The 27,648-nt window shown below is 40.8% G+C and overlaps 1 protein-coding gene and 1 long non-coding RNA gene across 3 annotated transcripts in view; one reads left to right on the forward strand and one right to left on the reverse strand.

Annotated features, from left to right (window-relative positions):
- Positions 1-6,781, reverse strand: part of LOC124261704 — an 18,920-nt gene extending 12,139 nt beyond the window's left edge. Inside the window, exon 1 of the long non-coding RNA XR_006894404.1 lies at positions 6,666-6,781. This is a non-coding gene — a long non-coding RNA (uncharacterized LOC124261704). The remainder of the gene's footprint in view (positions 1-6,665) is intronic.
- Positions 1,483-27,197, forward strand: LOC124261690 (hemagglutinin/amebocyte aggregation factor-like). Of its 2 annotated transcripts, none has more exons than XM_046696041.1 (5): positions 1,483-1,585; positions 6,661-6,856; positions 8,037-8,168; positions 10,376-10,499; positions 27,108-27,197. In XM_046696041.1, exons 1-5 carry the CDS (start codon positions 1,493-1,495, stop codon positions 27,145-27,147), a joined length of 585 nt encoding a protein of 194 aa, XP_046551997.1. In that variant the 5' UTR covers positions 1,483-1,492; the 3' UTR covers positions 27,148-27,197. The 2 variants fall into 2 exon arrangements, with proteins under 2 accessions (XP_046551997.1, XP_046551996.1); XM_046696040.1 differs by lacking the exon at positions 27,108-27,197 and adding an exon at positions 24,148-24,238 and having other exon boundaries at positions 1,484-1,585.
- Positions 27,198-27,648: the final 451 nt, after the last annotated feature.

A 27,648-nucleotide genomic window follows, 5' to 3' on the forward strand; every position in this document is an offset into this window, starting at 1 on the left:
AATAAGTCAACACCAAGTTTTATGCTCACATAGGTTTATTCTATCCCTGTCTTCATTACAAGGTGACTCGGACTAGACAGGGTAGGACAAGCTATCTGTTACTGACAGTTATTGTGTTTTATATCCCATGATGTATTTCCAAGCAGTTATAGCATCACTTCTCTCACGAAATAACCGCGATTCTCAATAATGGGTTTGTGATACATTTCTTGTATAACAGATGCATTTTTAACCTTATAACAGACCTATGTCATCTCATTTGTATTTGTAGATGATATTGGTTTCAAGTACAGTGAATAATTACAAGCCCCATTTAACTACATAATGTTAAGTGGAAACGTAAGAAAGATATTTCATGGAACCTAAGATAGCAGCATTCAGAAGGGAAGGAAACTTTCATACAACCAAACGAGATTTTCAAGGTGAAGGTCTACAGATCACATATTCTAGGAAGTAGGAATGACGCATCTAAAGCAAAGAAATTACTAACTGGTACATTACAATGTTTACAAGGTGTCATGAATATTTTCTGTCCCTTTTTCACAGTATTCTTTTCTAACGTTCCTTTTGAAAGGTATATACATTTTTGGGTTGTGATAGATTGTATTGGAAACAGAGGGTGCAATATCTCGTTTGTAAAACAAATCATTTATACAGGGAGAAAAACATGAAACAATTTATGTGTTATTGTTTTCTACTTTGGAAAAAAACACACAAACAAAGAATGGTGCTTACAGACCATGTACAACAGTGTTGGTGGACCAATACCTTCCGTGAAGATTCGGGGTAGAATTGGTCTTCATCAACCCATGCTTGTCGTAAAAGGCGACTAACTGGATGAAGTGGTCAGGCTCGTTGTCTTCGTATCCCGATTGGGCAGATCGATGCATATGTTGTTGATCACTTGATTGTCTGGTCCAGATTCGATTATTTACAGACTGTCACCATCTAGCTGGAATATTGCTGAGTTCGGCATTAAACATTATACCAACCAAATCAAACCAATACTCAATACGGAATCAATAACTGCTTTCAGTAAATATTCTCTTATGTACAGTGAGAAAGTTAGTGAGTGAAACTTTCTTATATACAGAGATTATGTTAGTCAGTAGCAAAACTAAATATCATATGACACAAAATACTTTGGCATTTGTCAGCGCCAGTCATATTAATTTTGATGCAATCGTCTAAACAGTTGTCTAGGGATTCAAATACCATACGAATTTAATTCGTTAATATATGCCAATGTAAACAACAACAACAAAATAATGTCAGCAATAAATCTAAAATATTCTTCCTGATCGTATTTGTGAGAGCGAATGTGAAACAAATGTTCAAGTGATAGAGTTACGCAAGGTTGTCGTTATTTTTTTTTTTCACACTTTCTCTGTATTGCAACCAGGATGTATTTAAAAGTTAGATATGTTTTCCCCCAATCACTGCAGAGTTGCATAATGATTAGTGGGCGGATTTAGTTAAGATCAATCATAACATGCACAACGTACCTATACATACCTCCTGGTGGGACACCCTGTCGCAGTCCGAGGCGCCCAACACGCACTGCGTGCACACAATGAAACTCACTGTAAGTATAGCAAGGCACGATGTTTCATTTGTATGGAATACAGTTTCAGTTATGTATAGTTCTTTAAAGCTCCTGTGTCTACATCGCAAAATGCGTATAAATGACCCATAAGGAAACTTTTTTTTTTAGTAATTATGAGCTCTTTTTTTTTCATATCCATTGATGAAATCGTATAGTTTGGTTTGGCTGTGCCGCACTCAACAATGTTCCAGCTATATGGCGTCGGTCTGGTCATAATTGAATTGCAGCAGGCAATCCAGTGAACAAACGCATGAGCATCGATGTATACAACTGGGATACGGTGACGTGTCAGCCAAGTCAGTGAGTCTTACCACCCGAATACTTTAGTCGCCTTTTACGACAAGCACGGGTTGCTGACGGTGAATTCTAACCCGGATCTTCACGGGTCCAAAATCGTATAGTAAATGAAGCATTTAGTGGTCATTTCATTGTGTTTGCAACGTAATGCATCGTGTCCATAAAAGTATAAAACTAGAACAAATATTCCATATTTGCATTAGACCTTAAAAATTTAAAGATTACTGATTGATTACAATTTCCAATAGTCGCTACACCATTCAAAAGATGTATTTCAGCTAAGTGCAGAGTGAAATAGGAAAGTGGAAGTAACATCTTGCCAAGAGAAAGGGAATTGTTCCATAGAAATGATTTACAGAATGGGTGTTGTATAGGAAGGTATTAGCAGAAAGAGATGACCATTTTGTTTTTCTTTGGACAGGTGACCTATTTAAAACGGTTCATTCTCGTTAAGGCGACTTTTTTAAAGCATGTATAAACATTGAGCGAATTTCGTTTTCGCCTTCCCGTGAATGCTGTCGCCTTTTCAATTAACATAAACAATGGGCAAGTCCTTTCCATGCATGAACAGGCGATGTCGACAACAAAACAACTAGTTCATTTAGATATTTTATTAAATGTAACATGATTGTGCCTTTTTTCTGACAAACAATAACACATTTATTGTTGTGACGCATCTTCACATATGAAAGACATGCCCTTTCAGCATAATCGATGAAGATCTTGATACATCTTCTTTTTAAAAGGGAGGCGTTGTCCAGCGGTGTATCGAACCAAATGCATTTCTGTTGTCGTATGTTCCTTCATCAGGAATTGAATCAGTTCGAAAATATTCGGGTGGGCTCCAATAATCAACATCATTTGCTTTTCGCTTACTAATACGATGCATATGAATTCCAACAGAGAGACATTTGCCACCTCTACAAGTGTTAAGATTGTACTTGAGTTGTGCATTCGCCATGATGATAGTGATGGTAAACTTCGAAACAGACCCATTTATAAGAAATATTAATTGTCTTGCTATCATAGTTAATTGATATAAGCTCACGATGACACATACTTATCAAACTAAACGTGAAAAAGTTCACTTTTCACCAAAAACATGGATGATTTAAAATGTGTTCACCACTGCAATTTCGACTAGGTACGTCGATAATCCTTTTAATATTTATTCTGGTACTGAAACGGCCTCAGGCCTATAGTACACTATATACACTGCTTTATACACGTTCAAGGATCAATACGCTTTCTATGTACAAATGAGTAGAAAATATACATGGACAGGTTTTCAATTTCTGTAGGATTTGAACTGTTCAGCAGTAGTGAAAACGTAAGCCTGTTTGGATGGACCTAATATTTTTATCTTATATATTTGCTTCGAAGACTACAGTAGTTAGGGCATACAAGAAGAAAATGATATTCGTCTTCAATTGCATTTGTATTACATAATTTACAAGTTCTGTGTTCTCTATCCATATTTACATATCTACCTTTCTCGATTAGAAGTTCATGAGATGAGCATCGGAATCGTGTTAAACTAACTCTATACTTTTTTACATTTAAACATGATAGATAGAATTCGGTATGGATATTGTTTTTAAACATTAGGTAAGTGTCACATTTGCTTGAAATAGATAATTTTTCTTGCCAGTTTTGAAATTTGAAAATGTTGTGATGGCAATACGATTGAGGACGAAGTTCACTTTTTTGTCAGCTGTCCACTATATTCGGATTTACGATATGACTTGTGGGAAAATGTATTCAAATATTAACCCTTTTATTTATCTCTTGCCACCTTCTGACCAGGCCGCATATATGCTGGGTAATGTTAAATTAAAAAAAACACACCCTTAGCTGCATTAGTTACTAAAATGTTTAATAGACGTAAACGCACTTTGTAGTCATGTAATTAAATATACCACACCTCACTGTTGCTTATACAATTGTGATATTCTATTCACTACTATCTGTTTTAGGTAGAATGTAGTGGCTTGTGTCTCATAGGCCAAATGTTATATTGTATATTAAGTGTCTTAAGGTATAATATGTTACACACAAATAATAACACTCTTTCTTCTCCGTAACCATACGCTAACGCAGTTTGTAGTCATGTAATTACATAAATATACCACACTCCATTGTTGCTTACAAAGCTGTGATATTTTATTTACTACTATCTGTTTTAGACATAATATAGTGCCTTGTGTCTCATAGGCCACATGGCCGGATGTTATATTTTATTGAATGTTTTAAAGTCTATGTGTGTTTTATATATACCAGGGGCGGTGGGGTAGCCTAGTGGTTAAAGCGTTGGCTCGTCACGCCGAAGACACTGGTTCGAATTCCCACATGGGTACAATGTGTGAAGCCCATTTCTGGTGTCCCCCGCCATGATGTTGCTGGAATATTGCTAAAAGCGGCGTAAAACCATACTCAGTCAGTCAGTTTATATATAACATTTGACACATAAAAAAATATTTTCTCTTTTCTCTCTCTCTCTGTAGTTGGTTAGAATCGGTGTTGTCTCCGTCTTTGCACGGTGGATTAGCGTGGACTTGAAGGCCTCCACTTCCATCTCGAATTGCACGGGTTGGTGGGTGTGGTGCAACTGTTATTACATAAAATAGTCAAATAAGCCAAACAACAAACGAATTTAAGTCAAACAATTTTAATCAAATCGGATATACACTTAATATTAAAATAATTCATGGTGTTATTTTCATGATAATATTACCTGCAAGACCACTTGAAGGATGTCATTCTGGGTAAGTGCTGGCCCCCTCTCAGTGTGTCAATAAACGTAACTCTGACCTGTGCATTTGCCATTTTGATACAGAAAAATACAGTGAGCTCTTTACATAGGGCATTTCAATCTCAGTTCATCTCAGTTAAAATATTTAATGTTTAATTATCTTAATTGTTTGATCTTCGTTAGACATATGAAAAACCCCGACTTATTCATTTATTGTATTTATAAAAAACAACTTCCATTCAGTTATGTAACTTCCACTCAGCTTACCCAGGTAACAGGAAACTTCATCTAAGTTAAGAGGCTCTCAACCGCGCGCTAATCCGAAGTACGGAATCCGATGTTTTCATAGCAATTCGCTTCACCGGGAATAGGGAATATTGAAATTTCGCTTTCCAGGGCCGACACTTATAAAAATAATCCCCAGTACTTAAATCAGTTATGCCATTATGTGTTTGTTTAAAAAAATCATGAAAAATATATATCGTCATATTGAAAGCACAAAGAACGCAGCTAACAGAACTGTGTTGCCTCATGTAGATGTTAGAAAAGTACATGCGTTTAACGGTGACAGGGCATACTACTGATGTTAGAAAGTCGTGGTCCATGCTGTCCCAATATCGGACCACCTCTTCTTTCATTTCAGCAATATTTGTCAGATGTTTCTTATCGACTCTTTCCTTCATAAGTCCCCAAACATATTCTATTGGATTTTAGAAACTAGGCCAGTGAATGCTTTGAACCATGTTTTGGGTCGTTGCTGGAAAATCCAAAAATTTCCATAGAACACATGAGCAGATGGAAGTAAATGTCCCTCGAGAATACCTGTGTACCGCTCACTGTTCATATTCCCATCAAAAACACACAGGGGCGTTGCCCCTAACACAGATATGCCACCCCACACGTTAAATTTCAGACTGTACTTTAGGCGCTGATACAAAGGTTTTTCAGTGTGTTTGGTCCAGAATTTCAGTGTATTAGGAAAACAGACACACAGAACTTTCATCTGAGAAAATCACATTGTCCCAGTTAAAATTTCTATGCTGTAAGCACCAGTTCAACCTTTTGTTCAGGTTTCATGATCGGTGATGGAATTCCTCGCCTTTGCTGCCAACCAATTGCGTGCAGTTCAGTTCTAATTGTCTCCTTACAGACACCCACAGTTCCTCTATTAATCATATCCAGCCGTAAGTTTTCTAAACTCCTTCGTTTGTTTTTTAGAAACAAGAATACCAAGCCGCCTCCTGTCACCGACAGTCAATTTTCTGGGCCTACCTGCGCCTCCCTGGTGCTCAATGCCATATCCGTTTTGCAATATTTTTCAAAACACGATAAACAGTGAACAAAGGGATGCCTGTTCTACTTGAAATCACTTTAGCTGATCTGATGTCCTTGTTATAATATTCTAAAATCAACTTCCTCTTCTCTAAATCATCCATACTGAGGGTCACTGAAAATGTCCTCTGCTAGCAAGTAAACAAAGGGGGATAACTCTTCACAAACTAATGAAAAGGGATAAACGGAGTTGTCTCTCTTGAATGAAACCAAGCACTTGATAGCTGGTCAAGGTTGTTTATACTAGAAATCCAATTAAACATATTCCTAAAATTCTCAATAATTTCTGGTCATACTATAATTACATTAGAATATGTCTTTAACAAATATGTTTTTCTCCTGCATTTACTTGTATCAAAAAGGTTCAGTTCTTTAAAATAAATAAGTAAAAACCAAAAACAGCAATACAATGTACGAGTACTTTGGTGATATTAAGCAACACTGGCATCAAACAGGAATAGAGTTATCGTTCTTATTTAAAGTAGTTCTGATGTTCATGCGCAATATGAAATCCTTCCAGAGAGGCACGAGTCGCTATTCGGATTGTCCCGGAATAACACGAGTTGGTCTCGAATGAGGTTATTGCTATCAGGAAGTGGGGAATTTTGTTTTTACGAATTCCATTTTTTGTTTGTTTCACGGCTCCCAACTTACGTTACTTTACTGCTTTCAGATTACATTGCTTCTGCTTTCGCTTACCCCTGTCGTGACGTCATACGTCAACGACTTTGACAAGCCTGTGCTGTACCAATGTCCTCGAGGGAATTCCATCGCTTCTTGGGAAAGCTATCACAGCAACCACCACGAAGACAGGCGCCATAGGTTCACCTGTCAGAAGACACCTGAACTTGGGAAATGTCAGTGGTCTGGTAAGTGACCTCAACAAAGCGTCTTGAATGTTAACATAAGATGGGGACCATGCACACAGAAATAACACTTTTGTTGCATCAGTAAGGGAACCATATTGCTCAGCGTTCACATAGAGAGATTGAAAGGGGGATTAGGGAAAGTCAGGCAGGGGAGGAGCAACAATTTCAAAATTACACATAGGAACAGTACAAGGATCTGCACGGCCTTCTGACCTTCATATATCACTGTTTCTCTAAGGTCCTTGCATTTTCTTATCTCTGGAGTGACATCCACAAAGCGCCTTTATTGTTAACATAAGACGGGGGAACCATGCACACGGGAATGACACTTTGGCAATAGTAAGAGAACCTTATTGCTCAGTATTCACATAGAGAGATTGAAATGGGGATTGTTAAAAGTCTGGCAGGGGCAGGCTTTGCAGGGCCCTCGATTTCAAAATTACAAGTAGTAACAGTACCACGACCGTCATGACTAATGACTTCCGACCTTCATACATCCCCTTTTTTCTAGTGTCCGTGTATTTTCTGATCTCTAGAAACATAAATGTTTAATAAGATGCTTTTACGTGTGTTCAATTTATGGTGTTCTGTATTAATGTTCCGACATTGCGATTTAAACACTGCTGAAAGCAAACAACAAAGTGATTTTTCTTTCGATTTACACTGCCTGTAAAAAAAGTAACGGTTATGTTCGTCATAATTTCATTCTGGTATTGAATATCGTAGGTGTAAGAATGCAAAAGGGGGCTGGAAATACTGCAAGTGGAGGTGAAATTTGCTTTTGCTTGTTCGGAGTAATGCCCGTGTAATAGATTTGGTCCCTTGATATACCATGCCACAGTTCAACATTGATACTTCACACAGACACAATATACTGGCTCAGAGCCGAGGCCTTGTTTTATCCTCTTAATGCAAATCGCCAGGCAGGGAAACAACAAGTACTGTCTTTTAACCTCTTTTGTAATGACACCATCGGGGATGGAAGAAGTGACTTTCTGCTCTTTGACAGACACCCTATCCAGTCGTTAAACTAAGTGTATGGTACATCCAATGCGGAATGATATTGTAAAGTAGAACATTGAAGAATTGTATTTCTGATTATTTTATTTGGAATAGGTCCCAAAGAGTTAGGAACTATGTTTATTTAAATTCGGCATAAACTGATAAATCTCTCTTTCAGGCTATGTGAACCAATTTGACAAACCAATATCATTCCAATGCCCCAACAATGGCGTCATTAGCGGCGTCAACAGCTACCATAGCAACCATCACGAAGACCGGCGGTTTAAGTTCTACTGTTGCTCCTTGAAAGGTAAGTCAAGGTCACGTCTTTCAAGCAAAAACATGATATCATTTAAAATGTTCTTAATTTCGTTATCTTATTTCCGTAAAATCTATTAAACAGTTCATACTATCCACTGATCTGGTTCCGTTTCGTTATGAATCGGTAAATGTGATTATTGCAGAGCAAATCACTTCCATCTTCACCAGTGACTTTCATGTCACGGAGATGTCGACAAGAATGAGTGAGTGAGTGAGTGAGTTTAGTTGTACGTTGTGTACGTTGTGATCGGTCTCATCTTATTCCACCCACTAAGCCTTATGTAACTCTGCAGCGATTTGATGGAAAGAATATCTAACTTTTAAATACATCCTGGTTGCAATACTGTGAAAAAGAGTAGGAAAATAATAACAGCTTTGCGTAGCTTTAACATTTCTTTCACATTGGCTCTCACAAATACGACCAGGAAGAATGTTTTAGATTTATTGCTGACATTATTTATTTTTGTAGCTTGTGTTAACATTGACGTATATTAACGAATTAAATACAAATGACATTCGAAGCCACAGACAATTATTTAGAAGGTTGCATCGAAATTAATATGTCTGGCGCTGTGCAAATGTCAGAGTATTTTGTGCCGTATGATATTAAGCTTTGTTACTGGCTAATATACCCTCTGCATAGCACAGTCTCTTTTAAACATGTCGAACAACAAACGCCTTGGTCACAATTCGAGTTGGTGACGATGTTGTTCTGAATGTCCTCCTTGATCGAGCCGCGCACAGTGAACGATTCCCAGGTTTCGGATGAATCTCTGAGTATTGGTCTGAAGCAGCAATACTCTCGTCAGATTGACTTGTAAGGTCTTCTCTGAGGCTCGTGGGCTCAGTAAACTATTCTTAGTAACACAGTTTTGATTTTTAATAAAACCTGAGGCCCTAAACGTCTTGAGAATGTATAGATTGACCTTAACGATCAGCGTATAGAATGTGTATTCAGTTGGTTTCACTCATTTGGTCTACTCCCATTTGTGAGAACTCCCATGTGAGACGCCCAGTTGTGAGACAGTGGAGTAGGTAAGTAGCAAAGAAAATACACCTTACTCCCCTATATGATAGAATGGATTAACCCTAGCTAATTAGGGATTAGATATTTAAATGAATCTTGTGGAGGTAGCTAAAAAGATAAAGTAATTAACCTACTCAGGTAAATGGCTTTAAAAAAACCTACACTTTGTGTAGGCAACTTCGTGATCAATATGAAAAGTGTCAAAATCTCCAAATATGGACCCATGTAAAAAAGTGTTTTATAATGACACACAAACATCATAATAACGCAAATCATCAAAATGTGCGAATCAAAAATCATAATGAAATCTTTAATGAACTATTTCTTCTGTGTAAATATAATGATAATCTTTTTCAGTATTTCAGTATTTAACATTGTTCTTTATTGAAAACAATAAATGCTCTTTAATGCTCATTAATGAACTATGCCTCCTGCGGGTACTCTTCAGCAACAGGGCTGTTCCCACTTTCATCGTAGGGATGGGGAAGCACCACATGTGTGCACTGAACCATTAATTAATGTGTCTCACAACTTGGAGTTCTCACAAATGGGAGGACACCACTCATTTCCTTATCAGGTTATATGTGGCAGGTGATAGAGATGACAAAGGCATTAACAAAGAATATTTACTGACACTCATTTCCTTATCAGGTTATATGTGGCAGGTGATAGAGATGACAAAGGCATTAACAAAGAATATTTACTGACACTCATTTCCTTATCAGGTTATATGTGGTAGGTGATAGATATGACAAAGGCATTACCAAAACAATATTTACTGAAAGCAGTTATTGATTCCGTATTGAGTATTGGTTTGATTTGGATGGTTTGCTGTTTAACGCCGCAGTCAGCAATATTCAAACTGCATGACTGTGATCTGTACATAATCGGGACTGGACCAGACAATCCAGTGACATACGCATGTGTCAACCAAGTCACCTTTTATGACACGCATGGCTACTGAAGATCAATTCTAAGCCGGATCGTCACGGATCGACAAGACTGATGCATGTTTGGGAATTAAATATCAGATATAGATTTCAAGTACTTACTGTATTTACATAGGTGTTAATTATTTGAGACAGGGTCATATTTGGGTTTGAAAAACAGACATAGATGTGATATATACCTATTGTATTTAAATACGTGTTGTAACCTGTCTGTTTCAGGTAAACATTTGGTGCACTGTGGCACAATTGGCTACGTCAACTGTTGGGATGAAAAGATAAAATTCAGAATGCCCGCTGCTCACTTCTTAAAGGGCGTGTTCAGCATTCACCACAACCATTACGAGTATGTACATCCATCTGCCCCTTGCATCTAACTTTAATTCTAATGCATTGTTTGATACAAACTCGAAATAACAAATACTAATCGAAATTAGGAGAAAACAATCAAAGCACCGAGAAAACAAATACAGATGTAGACATTTCATTTTTTTTAAATAACGCGGAACTCAACCCCATTTCGATTTTTTAAACTAATTTTTATCAAAGCCAAAAGGTGCCACTTTTAGCATACCCTGGGATTTGTCTTTATTTTATCTATTTGTATATATTTTAAACTCGAGTTTCTTCACATTAAACATTGGTTTGTTTGTCGTTAAGGTTTCGTCATTTCACTTATTTTCTCCGTATTTCTCTCATTTTACTGGGGTGGTGGGGTAGCCTAGTGGTTAAAGCTTTAGCTCGTCACGCCGAAGACTTGGGTACAATGTGTGAAGCCCATATCTGAGTAGTATGGTAGCAGCACATTTCCGAGGTGACATAACGTGACGCAACCTCGAAAATATGCTGCTACACTGACGTCATACACGTATGACGTCACGACGATAGGTCTCGTGACGTCACGACCTACAAACGAAGGTAGTGACGTCACTTGATGGTGACGCAACCTCGAAAATATACTGCCACACTGACGTCATACATGTATGACAACACGACGATAGGTCTCGTGACGTCACGATCTACAAACGAAGGTAGTGACGTCACTTGATGGTGACGCAACCTCGAAAATATACTGCCACACTGACGTCACGACCTACAACGACGGTATTGACGTCATATGGTCATTCAACCGTCACAAATAAGGGTAATGGTCATTTAGTACGTGTTCGTGCATGTACGTGTGTGTGTGTGTGTGTGTGTGCGCGCGCGCATGTGACACCTACTAATGACGTCACACAAACAAAAATGGCGACCATAAGAATCCATCCGTCAAGCTAAATTCTCAATTGCTCTCAGACGCGCTTTTACCTCATAAATGCACCATTAGCGTGGCAATAATATTTGAGTTTTTGAAGGAGGCTAGGGAATCTCGTGCTGTCTATGTAAAGCTCTCTACAATACTAGACCGCAAGAAACACCTAGACACTCTTAATCACACGACCACCCCGTCTGTGTAAAGCTCTCTACAATACAAGACGTTAAGACGGTGATATTCTACATGAAACAAAATGTGAGGTAGAAAACGGCAAAGCAGCAAGAGTGGTACCGAGTGTTACGTTCTTTACCTCGTATCGTAAACCCAAAGCGGAAACGAATAATAATTTTATTTTGAAGGAGGTCTGTAAATGGCGTACTGCCAATGTAAAGCTCTCTACAATACTAGGCAGCAAAACAAATGTAACAAGACACTCAAAAAATAACACAGCCTCCAGTGTATGTAAAGCTCTCTACAATACAACACGGGAAGGCGGTTATATTCTACCAAATACAACAAAGAAGATATTGAGTCGGGCAGTCTATGTAAAGCTCTCTACAATACTAGACCGCGCGAGCACCGTATCCTTCGTTGTTTAAACCACCCCAAAATATACCCACGAGGTAGACAACGTCAACACTTTTATATAAAACACAACAGAGACTAGAAAAACAACATTTCACAAATTTTATTCGTAAATATGCACAATTACATTTCTACTCACAAAACAGTTGGGAGACCATATTTCCCGTCCACCGACAAGGTGTCTTCGTTTCCAGAGTGCGATGATGGCGATACTTTTCCCTTCTTATTGAAGAAAAGTTTACATCTTTCTTCATCCCTCTGCTCATTATACGATTCGGGAACGTAGCAGCAGGACATCGTGGTACGGAGCACTCAAAATATACAACCTCACTCTCGGGCAGACGGCTTCTAACTAGCTACTGCGTGTCGGTGCTCGTGATACTCTTGTCACCATCAGCGGTTACGTGCGAAAAGAATAGGGGGGGGGTGACCTAAGGGCGCCTCGTCCTGCCATTGGACGGTAAGGGGTCAAATCCCGGTCCTGGACATAATTATACCTATTACATCAAACACGGGCGTTATCGCCGTGGGTACCTAGCTGCGTAAGCGCTAAAAGCCACGCTTAACACCTCTTTGTATGGTTGGCTAGTAAAATCGGTTTGCTTCGAGACGGCAGCGTGGGAAAAAAAATCGAGAACATTCCTACAGCTCTATCAATAACCTATTTTTCCCTCGTCAAAATCCATAGCTCTTAAAGTTCCTGAGTATACTCTTCTTGGTATTATCATGCCATCTGAAAACCATGGAAGCGTATTACTTTTACTGAAATGGTGATCGCAAGCTACCGACGACAGGCTTTGTACACGAACTCTTTTGTAGGAATAATGCAAACGACCGTATTTTGCCACAAAATCGTGAAATTCGGGCCATATTCGTGTGTAATCTATACTGTACGAGTCGTGCATGTGTAATCTACCCGGTTCGCTTTTCCTGTCCGTGTTGCAAATAAACAGTATAGGATATTCCAATCTCTTCACCCCACTACAGTCTATTTTATTACCACACACCTTTACCAAAGTATCTCTGCTACTTATACCGCCATAGTTGTTTTTAAGAAAAGGCTCATTATGTCCAAACTGTACGGATAGCTGTTGACGGTATGGTTTGAGAGTGATATGCACCCCAAAGGTCCCGAAGGGTAATTGAGCGTGTCCGCGTTGTAGACATGACCATACACGTCCGACACGCGCAGCAGGAAGACGAAAATCGCCTCTATTATCTTACGCACCATATGTCCTCGGTTTATCGTATATTCCTGCTGATGGGTCTAACCACCCCTTATTACGCAATCGTTTCGACCACCGCGTGTGCCGAAGCCTTCGAAAATAACCCCTACATACATCGTTAATCGGCCTAACTGCTCCAATCGTCCCTATTATACATGACCGCTAGTGTCCACCCCTTCGTCTCTACACCCTCTCCTTCGAAAATAACCCCTACGTACATCGTTAATTGGCCTAGCTGCTCTAATCGTCCCCTATTATACATGACCGCTAGTGTCCACCCCCGTCGTCTCTACACCCTCTCCTTCGAAAATAACCCCTTACGTACATCTTTAATCGGCCTAACTGCTCTAATCGTCCCTTATTATGCACAGTCGTGAGTGTCCACCGCGTCGTCTCTACACATTTTTCCCTTCACATAGACTTACCTACCGTCTCGAAAATAGCCTCTACGTACATCGTCAACAGGGTTAATTGCCCTAATCGTCTCTAATACACAGTCGTGCGTGTCGTCGCCGTCGTCTCACCAGTTTTCCCCAATAAACTCACGTGAAGTCGCGAAAATTACATCTACTATCTTATACACCATTTCTCTCTGTCGATGTCTTCCATGGTGTGCATTGACGCGATAATCCTTTCAACTGCGGTCGTAAAGCAATGCCACCACGGACGGTTTTAAGAAAAGGGGCAGTATTGCCAAACCATTGCAAATCTCGCCCCGTACAGTATTTTAGATGGAGAGGTAAACTGCCCGTCATCTGCATTAGTGTATAGCAGTACTGCTAAAATGATCACATTGTATTATGTACTGTCCAACTCTCTATAGCCGACTAGTGTCAACCACAACATGCGACACTTTAACAAACCACTTTTTACTGCTGTGTAACCATCGGGAGTGGAACATCTTGACCTCATGTCTAGCAATCAGACACGCTAAGATAGGCAGGTAAACAAGGCTTAGGTGTAGTGTGTCATAGTTTGAAAACACTGTATCGTATTTTTATAAGGGTCGGTGATACTTTTGGAATGGTCTACCCTACTTCTGATACGGTTGGTCATACTTTGAAAACAGCTTATAATATTTTTTATAAGGGTGTGTCATACTTTTGGAACAGAGTGTCATACTTTGAAAACAGCTTATCGTATTTTTATAAGGGTGTGTCATACTTTTGGAACAGTGTGTCATACTTTGAAAACAGCTTATCATATTTTTATAAGGGGGTGTCATACTTTTGGAACAGTGTGTCATACTTTGAAATTTGCGGTTATACATTCTCCCGTCATTTTAGTAGTAAAATCTGTGAGAATTGTACGAGGCTAAGTTACACTTTTGGGAGGATTTGTCATACTTCTGGAACGAATTGTTCCACGTTTGGGACACTGTGTCATACCTTTGGTAGGAGTTATACTTTCTCCCGTCCTTTACTGTAGATACATCTGCAGAAAACGTACAACATGAATGTCGAACGTTTCGAAATGTGTTTAAATTAGATAAGGATTGAATGCTACTGATTAAGAAAGTACGTATTGAAACACACAACCTAGAGGTGTGAGAGACAGCTGTAACATCGGTATGCAATTCATGACCTCAAGAACGGCCATGACTCCTCTGAGAGGACCTCTCTCCTTTTTATGACGTCACAAACAAGGACACGTTGGTGAATTTGTATTAACTCTCGTCATACTTCAACAACGTCATGCTCGATCACGAGGTGATGACGTTGTGTCCTTTGAATGGCTGAGCCCTATTTTATGATGGGGAGGGGACAGGGGCTGTGTTACAACTGATAGGATGGAAGACTGGGAGGCAGAATTATTCTCAATGGCATCAGAAGGGGGCAAGAGTGGAGTCACTGCTGCCAACGTGGAAGAGAATTGGGATTTAGAGCTGATGTCGGTGGAAGCATCAGCACCATCGCCACCATCACCATACCAATCATCATCAGCGTGTCCTGCATGGCAGTGTCGTCAATGTTGGGGGTGTCTACCAGTCTATGCAAACGGGACTATAGACTATAATGGCACATTTCAGTGTGTATATTGTAGTACCATCCTGAAGGACACATACATGAGACGTTTGACGCACGGTAGTAAGTGTCATATCAGGCGAAGGATGACAATTCATCAGTGTCAGTGCACTCTACAGCTGTGAGTCCACCTCACACCACCCAACGGTCCTTTTCAGGACCACCCATCTCTCCTAAAAGAATGCTTTGTACATTGCAAACAACGATAGCATATACTAGTAGCTTGTTTTCTCCAGCGGCGGTAGCACGACCAACGTCGCATTATTCGCGACCCCGTAACCTCTAGGTTGACCTATACCGTGCCTTACGGTTACGAAACCAATGCCTCTTGATTCGTCGATCCGCGTCCCACGGGTAATAGCTCGCTAGACAGTCGCTCTCTACTATAAAAGCCACGAACAGCTCCCTAGTTCGCCTCCAGCTGTATAATAGTCTTTTCCTCACCTCGCTCCATTCACCATTACCTACGGTCATGTCTCTACAGTCAAACGATCATATGTGTAAGAACGACGACGTGTTCCAAATCAGCTACGCCCTGACGAACGCCCTGTCACACGTCATGGTGGCCCTGTCACACGTCAGGGTGGTGTGCGACGCCGTAACAACAGCAGAGGTCAGATAATACCTCCTATACCAATACCCAAGACTGTTCTGAAAAGGAAATAAATAACCATAAATACGAAGATCGTGAGTTTTAGTCTTCATTTTATTGTACACCCTCGGAGTAGAGCGACACCCTTCCCCTGACACGAGTAAATTCACCGAAAATATGCGTCGCTCTAACGGTAAATTAAACTCGACCTCGCGCTGTGGCGTGCGGAAGAGAACACCGTGTGGTAAGAGAAAAGGTGTCGCCAAAGGCGATTCGGTCAACAGGGTTAAAGCCAACGCGGACATTATACACTACCTATGTAGGGCCCCAACCACTGTCAGACGCCGACCCATTAATTGTTTACCCAAAGAAGTCATAGACGCTTTTAGCGAGACAACCGTTAATGTGTATTCCGGCAATTTACCTATGACAGATGATCAGAGACTCGGGTTAAATCGCAAGAAAAGAGCTCTTCATACCCTATGCCAGAGACACAGAGTTTCGCACGCTGGCAAGAGGAAAATATTGGCGCAAAGGGGTGGTATATTACCATTGTTGTTGCCTCTTTTAGCTCCAGTCGTAACAAACCTCATATCGAGTGTGGTAGGGTCAATTACAGGCTCCAAATAACCACGCGATGTCCTCCTTTACTAAGATGGTCGTGCTACCTCAGGCAGCGTATTCCCGACTCGTACATTCCTCTCGCGATGAATGGTCAGGGTCTCGGGCAAGATACTCTCCTCTCCAAGGAAATGCTCTTTAACGAAAGAAAGGCGAGACAATTTAGATGAAATGAGAAATGTTGTGTATGACAACGAGCGGCGAGTAGGGGATGTTGCGAATAGGACGTCATCCGTGCCGGTTAAACTACACGAGAAAATGTTGCGCTATAACGCCCTATTGGAAGACGCCTTAGATTTACAGTCGAGAGCCCGGCGTGTGGAAGGGGTAAATGGGAGTCGAGATGATACACATTTTCCCCGGAAGCCATTAAACGACACTAGCGTAGCAACGACTGTAGCTCCCGTGGTTAAGCCGGGAGTAACAACATCGGGTTTAGATGCCACACTTTCTAAGGTTTTGACCGATTTACCTAAAACGTACAGACGAGATGCTAAAGATATTACCGACTTTATTAAAAACGATCCAGACTTTGGGGTGTCCGACGAAGGAACTTTGAGCTATAAAGGTTCGTCTCTGGGACCAGAGACCTTGCCGGACGTATTACACGAGCTGACGAAAAAAGAGGGGTAGTAAATACAACGAGGTAGCTGCTTTCCTGTCGTTGAGAATGGCAGACACTGGCGCGAGCACTGGCGCTATTAAAAACAGGTTATACACAGAGGGGGGCGACACTCCTAGGAGGTCGCGAAGGAAGAAGAAACGAAGTAATGAGGAAGGCTGGAGCTCGGACAATGCCGGAGGGAAGGAAAAGAAAGGGCGACACGGATGGTCGACAAGTATCGACAATAGCTGGAAAAGCTATTAAGCCTTACTGGCTGAAATGGTTGAAACGCACGTATTATGATGTATCGAGGGGTTTTGATTCACGGGTTGGCCTCTTAAGAAAATTATCGGAGGCTAGGCAACAAAAAGGTTCTGTCAAACCTACTCCTGCTCAGGTGACGGTTTGGTTAAAGAGACAGCCTGCTTACAGTCTACATAGGCCTCGCCCGGCCAAGCGCTTTCCTAGAACACCCTATTCCGCTACCATATGTAGAAAGGATCAGTTGTGGCAGGCTGATTTGTCGGACGTGTCGCGTATTAGCAAAGTCAACGATGGTTACAAATTCATATTATGCGTTATAGACAGGTTCAGTAGATACGCGTTTACCGAACCGCTCAAGGATAAAAAGGCTAAATCGGTGACCGACGGTTTCAAAAGAATTCTGAACCGTGCTAAGCCTCGTATTTTCCATAGCTTAATGACCGATAAAGGTAGCGAATTTGTCAACAGTTGTTTTAAGCATCATATTAGGAACGTTCTGGGAAATGTTTTATACTAGTCAGAACGATGACGTGAAATGTTCCGTCGTGGAAAGATTTCAGAGAACTCTAAAGACCCGCATGTGGAGATACTTCAACACTGTGTCGCAACCTCGATATGTCGGGGTATTGGCTAAAATATTGAAAGCCTACAATAACGCATACCACACATCCATAGGACGTAAGCCTAGCGACGTGATAACTATTCTCGACGAGATAGCTGCATGGAACCACACGCAGCATGAGGCAGCAAACGCAGTCAAAAGATTCCCCAAAACGTGAGAAATACTTATTGCTGCAAACACCAGTCAGAATTTCGATGAGTAAAGGGAATTTTGTTAAAGGTTACGAGGCCAATTGGACCAGGGAAATATTTTACGTGGTCAACAAAGTTAGATATAGGAAACCGAATGTCTATAAAATACGCAACTACAATAGAAACGCTATAAAAGGAACATTTTACCGGGATGAGTTACAAGTCGATTGTCGGAGCCAGAGGCGTCTGAAGTAGAAAAAGTGTTAAAGAGAAGGGTCAATAAGACTACGGGTAAAAGAGAAATACTGGTTCGATGGAAGGGATACCCGAGCAAAGAATTCGACCAATGGCTACCAGAAAGTCACATGGTAGGATTTCCTCAAAAAGGGCTGACATGCATGAGGAAGCTACCACTACACACCATCCTGCTATGCGTGCTGATCGTATGCTACCTGTCGCTGAAAGGTACCACATTGTCCGATCTAACCGAGGATATAAAGAAGGTTGAAGAACCGTTGTTTGAATTACTGAAAGTATCGCTGTCTCACTCGGTTCATACCCCTCCCGGCCCTTTAAGAAGTCGTAACAGCAACAACCCTCGTCTGTCACCGAACGTCAGCGTATGGGAGAACAGCACAGCGCATTATGAATAACGGTACGAAAGCAACAGATTTTACATTACCCTACCAAGCGATGCCAGTCCGAAACTCGACCGGATAATGTACAACACACCTACACCGTAGATTTACCATACCCCTGAAGGTAAACAGAAAGGATAATTGGAGGGTTGGCGTTAGTACTGTGCAGATACCCGTGACATGGCACAATTTACCCGTTCCTCATAACGCTTTCAGCGCGTATATGACTGTCCCCGTCCGTGAGAGAGTGTATAAGAAGGGCATGGTGAGAAAGGATAGATTCGGTTTAGAAACTAAATTTCTGGGGCAGATAATGTTGCATAAAGGAATTATACGATCGCTGAGACTCTTAGATACCATGAATAGTTCCATCAACGCGGTTGCAAGCGTGGGCGTGAAGAATATCATAACCATAGCGATGCAGGGGGTGGTGTGGAAATCGATATAGAATTGATAACGCCTAAAGAGACTAGTTAATATGTGTACTCCCAGGACGATTTAGTCTACATGGCCTCGGGCTTTGTGGAAAGCGATTTCGAGGGGTCCGATGCTGAAGAGGTGAGACATGTTTTAGGCAATTGTGGTCCTAGATTCGACGTGTCTCCTTACTTGGCTTCCATGCTGGGTTTCACAACCGTAGTGCCCGAGGCAAGGGGCGACACCCGTGTATGCGTACTCGACCCCAGAACGACCCCCGTAGCTGATACGTGTTCCAATTTCTCCAAAGAACAACTTTTCCACAATATGTACGTCTATGCCAACATTATAAACGACCAGATAGTTGGTCACGCAATGGCACCTCTGTTGACATTGATACCCGTCAAAAAGAAAATGTTAAAAGATGTAGTATACGTGAGCGAAAAGAACCCTATTCAATATCTGTCTTTAAAATTTGACGAGATACGTTCTGTGACTATTCTTATAAGAGACGATCGCAGACGACCCGTATCATTTGCTAGCGGTCGGTCGGTGGTGATACTCCATTTTAAAAGCGAGGGATAAACGCGTAAGACGTCTGTAAGGGATGTACGGGAATCACATACTGGTGTACGTGGGCAGGCATTATGGTCAAGGTGGTGCTGGACTCGGGAATATTTTAGGCGCTATAGGTAGAATAGCGATGCCCCTGCTAAAGTCAACGGGTAAAATACTATTGAGGGAGGGAGCCAAGGCTGCTGCGGGTGTTGTGGGCGACGTGGTGACGGGTAGTGCAAAAGCGTCAGAAAGTATAAAACGACGTAGTAGCAGGGCGCTTAAAAGCACGATGAAAGGTGTTTTGGGATCATTTCCAATTCCGGCTGTTGGATCCCTCCCGAGCAGAAAGAAGCGTAGGAGAAAGTCTTAGAGGCGTTTGGTATTTTAGTAGAGATATCATAGCATCCATCACGATGTCGAGGGATATGGAACACGCGCAATGCGGTAAAAGCCAACTAGATTTATTTTCATTACTGGGTATGGTTTCCACGATGACGGATTCACACTGGACCAAATATAGCCCCGTTACAGGCCTCGGGCAGTTGGACGGCACCATAAGGTTTGATATCAATAACCCTATAAACAGCTACGTAGACTTGGCCGAATGTTACCTGAGAATTGTATGCGAATTTAAGACGACGGATGGTCGTGCTACAGTCACTGACAATGTGATGAGCGCTGATGGGGAGACGGTGACTAGACGTAGAGACGTGTGCGCCCCCATGACAAATACTCTACATTCTCTATTTCGGGAGGTGAGAGTAATAGCGGGCTCTAATCAACTAGAATTAACAGACAGTTTGGGTACATACCGTACAGAGCCGCACGTAGAAACACTACTGAGCTGCGATAAATCGCAAATAGACAAAAATTTGGTAGCACAAAATTTCAGTAAAGATAAGGCAGGGTGTTTTAATAACTTTTCTCTGGGCAATGAAGATTCCAACCCGCATTCGCGAAACGACGGCAAAATGTGTGCCCAGTAGGCCCTTAGAACTCGTTGGAAAATTACACTCTGATTTGTTCATGCAGCATAGATACCTCATAGGACGGGTACCTTTAAAAATCGAATTGATACGTAGCCGAATAACTTCTATATGTTACACTCCACTACGGACGAGGCCGGTACTTTCGCATACCCGGTTATGCTTGCCATATACTCTCAGCCGAATTTCATGTCAGACAAGTAAACGTAGCACCAGCTATTAGAGATAACCATATTAGATGTTTGACGCGTGGAAGTACGTGAGAAATATCCCATAGCCCAGGTGAAAACTACGGCACACGACATTCCCCAAGGCCTGAGAGAATATAATTCGAACATTTAATAATGGGCCACATTCCTAAAAGAATAGTACTCGGTCTCGTTGACAACGAATCCTTTGCGGGGTTTGAACAAAAATCCTTTTTAATTTCCAGGCTTTTGGATTGACGGAAATAGCCGTTAAAAGTAAACGGTCAGGAGGTAGGCAAAGATGCCATACCGTCAATTTCGAACCCGACTCTACACGGATGTATCAGACATACCTAGAGCTGTTTAGAAATACAGGAGGTTTGGGGAGAAATTCCACGCACACAGTAACTCTCAAAGAGTTTTTAGATGGCACTACATTGTTTGTGTTCGATTTAACGCACGATTTCGGTGCTGACATGTCACACGATGTATCGAAGAGCTCTGGTAAGGTCGGCATAGAATTGAAATTTTTGCAATAACGCCCGAGCTCTGACGTTAGTGTGTTATAGAGAGCTGGACAGCGTAATAGAATTTGACCACTTTAGAAATGCCGCTATACACTGACGTAGGCGAGGGACGAGTTACATATCCTTCTAAAATGTTGTACGGTCGAGATTTGGAATGGTTTGGTCGTAATGAGCCTTTCCTTAAAAACAACTATGGCGGTATAAGTAGCAGAGATACTTTGGAAGATGTGTGTGGTAATAAAATAGTCGGGATGAAGAGACTGAAATATCCTATATTGTTTATTTGCAACACGGACAGAAAAAGCGAACCGGGAAGTCACTGGCTCGCTTTAAGCGTAGAGGCACCCGGTAGATTATACATGCACGACTCGTACGGTATAGATTACACGCGAATATGGCCCGAATTTCACGATTTTGTGACAAAATACGGTCGTTTGCATTATTCCTACAACAGAGTTCGTGTGCAAAGTCTGTCGTCAGTAGCTTGCGGTCACCATTGTCTATATTTCGGTAGCTGGCGATCTTGAGGTATTTCTAACGACGATATAGTTAGTCATTTCAGCAAAAGTAATACGCTCGCAAACGATTCCATGGTTTTCAGATGGTATGATAATGCCAAGAAGAATATACTCGAGAACTTTAAGAGCTATGGATTTTGACAAGGGAAAAATTAGGTTATTGATAGAGCTGTAGGAATGTTGTCAATTTTTTTTCCCACGCCGTCATCTCGTCGCAAAACCGGTCTTACTAGGCAACCATACAAAGAGGTGTCAAGCCCGGTTTTTAGCGCTCACGCTGTCAGGTACTCGCAGCGATAACGACTGTGTTTGATGTAATAGGTATAATAATGTCCAGGGCCGGTATTTGACCCCTTACCGTCCAATGACAGGACGAGGCGCCCTTAGGTCACACCCCCCTATTCTTTTCGCACGTAACCGCTGATGGTGTCGAGAGTATCACGCACCCCAGCACGCAGTAGCTAGTTGGAAGCCATCTGCCCGAGAGCGAGGTTGTATATTTTGAGTGCTCCGTACCACGATGTCCTGCTGCTACGTTCCCGAATCGTATAATGAGCAGAGGGATGGAGAAAGATGTAAACTTTTCTTCAATAAGAAGGGAAAAGTATCGCCATCATCGCACTCTGGAAACGAAGACACCTTGTCGGTGGACGGGAAATATGGTCTCCCAACTGTTTTGTGAGTAGAAATGTAATTGTGCATATTTACGAATAAAATTTGTGAAATGTTGTTTTTCTAGTCTCTGTTGTGTTTTATATAAAAGTGTTGACGTTGTCTACCTCGTGGGTATATTTTGGGGTGGTTTAAACAACGAAGGATACGGCGCTCGCGCGGTCTAGTATTGTAGAGAGCTTTACATAGACTGCCCGACTCAATATCTTCTTTGTTGTATTTGGTAGAATATAACCGCCTTCCCGTGTTGTATTGTAGAGAGCTTTACATACACTGGAGGCTGTGTTATTTTTTGAGTGTCTTGTTACATTTGTTTTGCTGCCTAGTATTGTAGAGAGCTTTACATTGGCAGTACGACATTTACAGACCTCCTTCAAAATTATTATTCGTTCCCGCTTTGGGTTTACGATACGAGGTAAAGAACGTAACACTCGGTACCACTCTTGCTGCTTTGCCGTTTTCTACCTCACACTTTGTTTCATGTAGAATATCACCGTCTTAACGTCTTGTATTGTAGAGAGCTTTACACAGACGGGGTGGTCGTGTGATTAAGAGTGTCTAGGTGTTTCTTGCGGTCTAGTATTGTAGAGAGCTTTACATAGACAGCACGAGATTCCCTAGCCTCCTTATAAAAACTCAAATATTATTGGCACGCTAATGGTGCATTTATGAGGTAAAAACGCGTCTGAGAGCAATTGAGTATTTAGCTTGAGGGATGGATTCTTATGGTGGCCATTTTTGTTTGTGTGACGTCATTAGTAGGTGTCATATGCGCGCGCGCACACACACACACACGTACATGCACGAACACGTACCATTCCCTTATTTGTGACGGTTCAATGACCACGTGACGTCAATACCGTCGTTGTAGGGCGTGATGTCAGTGTGGTAGTATATTTTCGAGGTTGCGTCACCATCAAGTGACGTCACTACCTTCGTTTGTAGGTCGTGACGTCACGAGACCTATGGTCGTGACGTCATACGTGTATGACGTCAGTGTAGCAGTATATTTTCGAGGTTGCGTCACGTTACGTCACCTCGGAAATGTGCTGCTACCATACTACTATCTGGTGTCCCCCGCCGTGATATTGCTGGAATATTGCTAAAACCATACTCACTCACTCTCATATTTCAATCATTTTCTTGAAATTCTGAGTTTTTTCATGTAACATCGATCTCAATATTTGAAGTATTGAGAACAAACGCATATGTAGCAGTGACGGTGGCGGTGGTTGTGGTGAAGGTGCTATACTTTCATCAAAAGGAGCGTAGTGTAAGTGATATTTGTTCATTAAACGTAAAGCATTACCGGTGAAACAAATCCAAAGGATTAACTCTTCATCTGCTTGAGGTAGGGTCAAACAACCAACTTTTCACACCTAATCATGGCAGCTGGTGTGCCGAAGTTGACCACCTGGCACAAGGATGTTGACATTATAACACTAGTTCTGAGAAATTTAGGAGGTGGTGTCATAACCAGTTAGGCATTATATTCAAGGAATGTCAATATGGGACATACGTTCAGGCAACATGGGCGTTATAACCAGTGGCTGTTTTCTATTTCAGAGACAGACGTTGGAAATATGAAACCTGCTTGATCCACTGACGTAAACGTCGCACTCTTATGTAACTAGTCAATAAATGCTGCAGAACAAGACCTTACTTTTGATGTATTTCTTTGACATTTAACTACCCTGAACTGAACCCCTTTGTTTTATAGTATCACAATGCTACCAGAAACCATTGCAAAGGGACTTATCAAAACCTCAATTTAAAGGCACAATGTCACACCACCATCAACAGGAAGGAAGGGTGAATGCATATGCCTCCAATATATAAAATATAGGCCAAAATATATACGAAAATGTGTGACATTGTGCCTTTTAACATATTATCTGGATACATTGACCGTCAAAGAATAATTGGCAATTGAACTGTGGTCGTATGACGTTAATTAGTGCGATTTTCCACATTCTGGTTTACAATCCTCACGAAATCAATTAAGTGTCCATTCATGACCAACTCGGGTTATTTCAGGACAAGCCCAATAGACTCGTGTATGGAATCCTGGAAGGGACATTGAAATATTGAGTATAGTATGTATTATAACATATTGACTTAAACGAGACACGCGACAATGCGACAACGCGACATTTTGATGAAATTGGATTCGTTTCATTGAATATGCAAGTAAATATATGTTTTTCAGCTACAATAAATCCCCAAACAGATGACTTTAAAGTATTTCTCAAACTTAACATTCGTGTAACCTTGCTGCCTTACCACTGGTAGAATTTTACAATGTATACGCTGAAAAATATATGGATGACCCTCCAAAAGTTCCCAGACATGTGAAATAAAAGCCCAAAGTTAGAGATTAAAGTTGATTAGTTATATATAGATGTAACATTATTATTTGGAAACTCGTAGCGTTTTATAAAAGTATATTACCTAAAATGTTGGGAAGTGCACGTGCAACCTCCAAAGTCCGCAAGATCGTCAGAAATACCCTCAGCTGTACCCATAAGAGCCGTTATGTAAACAAGCGCACGTGCGTGTTGTTGAATCACATACCTTCCATGGCATTATCCTTAATAAAAACTTCAAATTAGGAAACACAATTCTGTTAGCACTTAGTTATTTGTACTTTCAATATGACGATATATACTCTTAATGATTTTATTCAGCAATCACATAATGCTTAAACGATTTAAAAACTCGGGATTATATTTATCAAAGCACCCCAATCATTACGCGCGGTCTGATTGGTTTGTCGTATTCTCGCACACTACAAGCATCGAGAGGGGGACAAGTCTTCTTGGAGGGTACAAAAAGGGACGAGAGGTGACGAATCGAATTGCTGATGTTAACTGGCCAATCGGTCGATAGTCGATGAATGACAAGCAGTCGCCCGCAACGACAAACCAGCATTCCCCATACCTATAACCTGCCATCTTTGAACAGTTGGCAGGTGAGGAGGCTCCATATTTGCTTGTCAACAACGAGGTCAATTGATTATCCAAGTTTCCTAACTTGACCAGAACTCCTATTGCACGTGCTGTTTGCCTTTTATCCTCGCACGTACATATCTATATCAATGCATGGTGCGCCCAAAGGGTCAAATTATCATAGTTAATGCGATACCTTTTCCATGTGTATAAAATGTGAACCATTTCACATTTGGTTTGATTTGGAGTGAGTGAGTGGGTTTGGGGGTTGGGCTTTCGCCGAGTAGACAAAATATTCAAGATTATAAGATCATAAAACACACACTTGGAAGGGATTCATCTAAAAAACTACGGTTAAATCATATCATTTAGGTGAGTGAGTGAGTGAGTTCAGCTCTACGAAGTAATCAGCAATATCACTGTGAGGGGCACCAGAAATGGGCTTCACACACTGTAGCCGTGTGGGGAATCGAACCCCAGCCTTCGGCGTGACGAGCGAATGTGTTAACCACTAGGCTCCCCCACCGCCCCAATGTCTTGATAAAAGCTTACTTTGCTTTCGGTCAGGTAAACGTAAAACTATATTAAAATGAATTTTCTTACAGATTTGTCTTGAAGCATCTATTAAGAACAATGTTCGGCCTCCCTGAAGTTGGTCTTCCCTCCATCATTAAGCTGACTGCTCGTTATATAACTGACATACTGTTAAGTCCTGTATTGAACGGGATGCGTCGCTCACAATCTGTTTGGTTGTCATAACATGCATCATTTCCCACTATTGTGTGAGAAACAGTTTACATGATCACTATCATCATACAGCTGTGTCCTGTAGACTAGTACAGACGCGGATGTGATAGGTTCTAATGAGAACGGCTCCTGGTGGTCTATTTAACATTGTTCTGTACAGTCACATTTTAATGCCTAAATACTAGTTTTAGACCTATGTCATGTGATCATCTAGTTATTTTACTGTCCTTAGTTGACAGGATTTAGTTTTAAATGTATTGTTTAGAACTATCGTAAAACTGTATAACTTGATCTAGTCACAATATGGCTGAAATACTCACTCACTCACTATTAATGACGTGGCTCGGAGAGCTTGTGCTTTTGTTTGATTCTCATTACCATAGTTACGAATCTTTTCAGCATAGCAATAACCCCAAAGCTTTGTTGTTAACTGACCCTGGACATTCTTTCATTCAGGACATTTATTGATTTTCATTAATCTTTTCATTAATTGATTTTGGAATTATACACTTACAAGAATTATCGAATAATTGGAATTGAAAGAATTGATACACTGTTTAGCACCTGTGACCATCATGATATGATAGTGAATCATAAACTTCATCAAACATAATATGCTCATGTTATAGTAAATATCGTAAATTGACTTTTTTTCAGAGATTTCTTTTGAATATTGAAAAGGGCTTGTCTTATCTTGTACGGCTGTTTTAAGAAATTGATTTATTAATATTTATTTTTAAGGATTTTTGTTGTTGCAAACACTGACCTGCCTTCTGTTATCAGTGGTACACACATCACACCTATATAATCAATGGTTGTTTTCTATTTCAGAGACAGGCGTTGGAAATTTGAAACCTGCTTGATCGACTGACGTAAACGTCGCACTCTTATGTAACCAGTCAGTAAATGCTGCAGAACAAGGCCTTACTTTTGATGTATTTCTTTGACATTAAACCTCCCTGAACTGAACCCCAATGCTGCCAGTGACCATTGCAAAGGGGTTTATTAAAACCTCAATTTAAAGACCCAATGTCACACCACAATACTCTAAAAATACACAATACATTTCTCTCAATAATACTAACTATCAGCCCTCATGGAAGCTACCATATTTTACAGAATTTGGCATACAATATTCACGAAATCAATTAAGTATCCATTCGTAACCAACTCGTGTTATTCCAAGACAATCCGAATAGCGACTCGTGCCCCTCGGGAAGGATTCTTATGGCGTATGAACATTATATTACCGAAGTACTCGTATATTGCATTGCTGTTTTTGTTGTAATTTGTTTATTCTAAAGAACGAAACTTCTTTGACACAAATAAAGGAAAAATAGATATTTGTTAGACACATATTCTAATGAATTAT

Source organism: Haliotis rubra, unplaced genomic scaffold, assembly GCF_003918875.1.
Source record: "Haliotis rubra isolate DU_JTF1 unplaced genomic scaffold, ASM391887v1 Scf804, whole genome shotgun sequence".
In the NCBI taxonomy this organism is placed as follows: Eukaryota; Metazoa; Mollusca; class Gastropoda; order Lepetellida; family Haliotidae; genus Haliotis; species Haliotis rubra.

Bases quoted from the DNA above. Each gene is read 5' to 3' on its own strand.
- LOC124261690 (XM_046696041.1), top strand. From the start codon at position 1,493: ATGCACAACGTACCTATACATACCTCCTGGTGGGACACCCTGTCGCAG. The intron at 6,857-8,036 runs GTAAGTGACCTC...TCTCTCTTTCAG, and splicing joins TGGGAAATGTCAGTGGTCTG to GCTATGTGAACCAATTTGAC. The intron at 10,500-27,107 runs GTATGTACATCC...TTTCTATTTCAG, and splicing joins ATTCACCACAACCATTACGA to AGACAGGCGTTGGAAATTTG.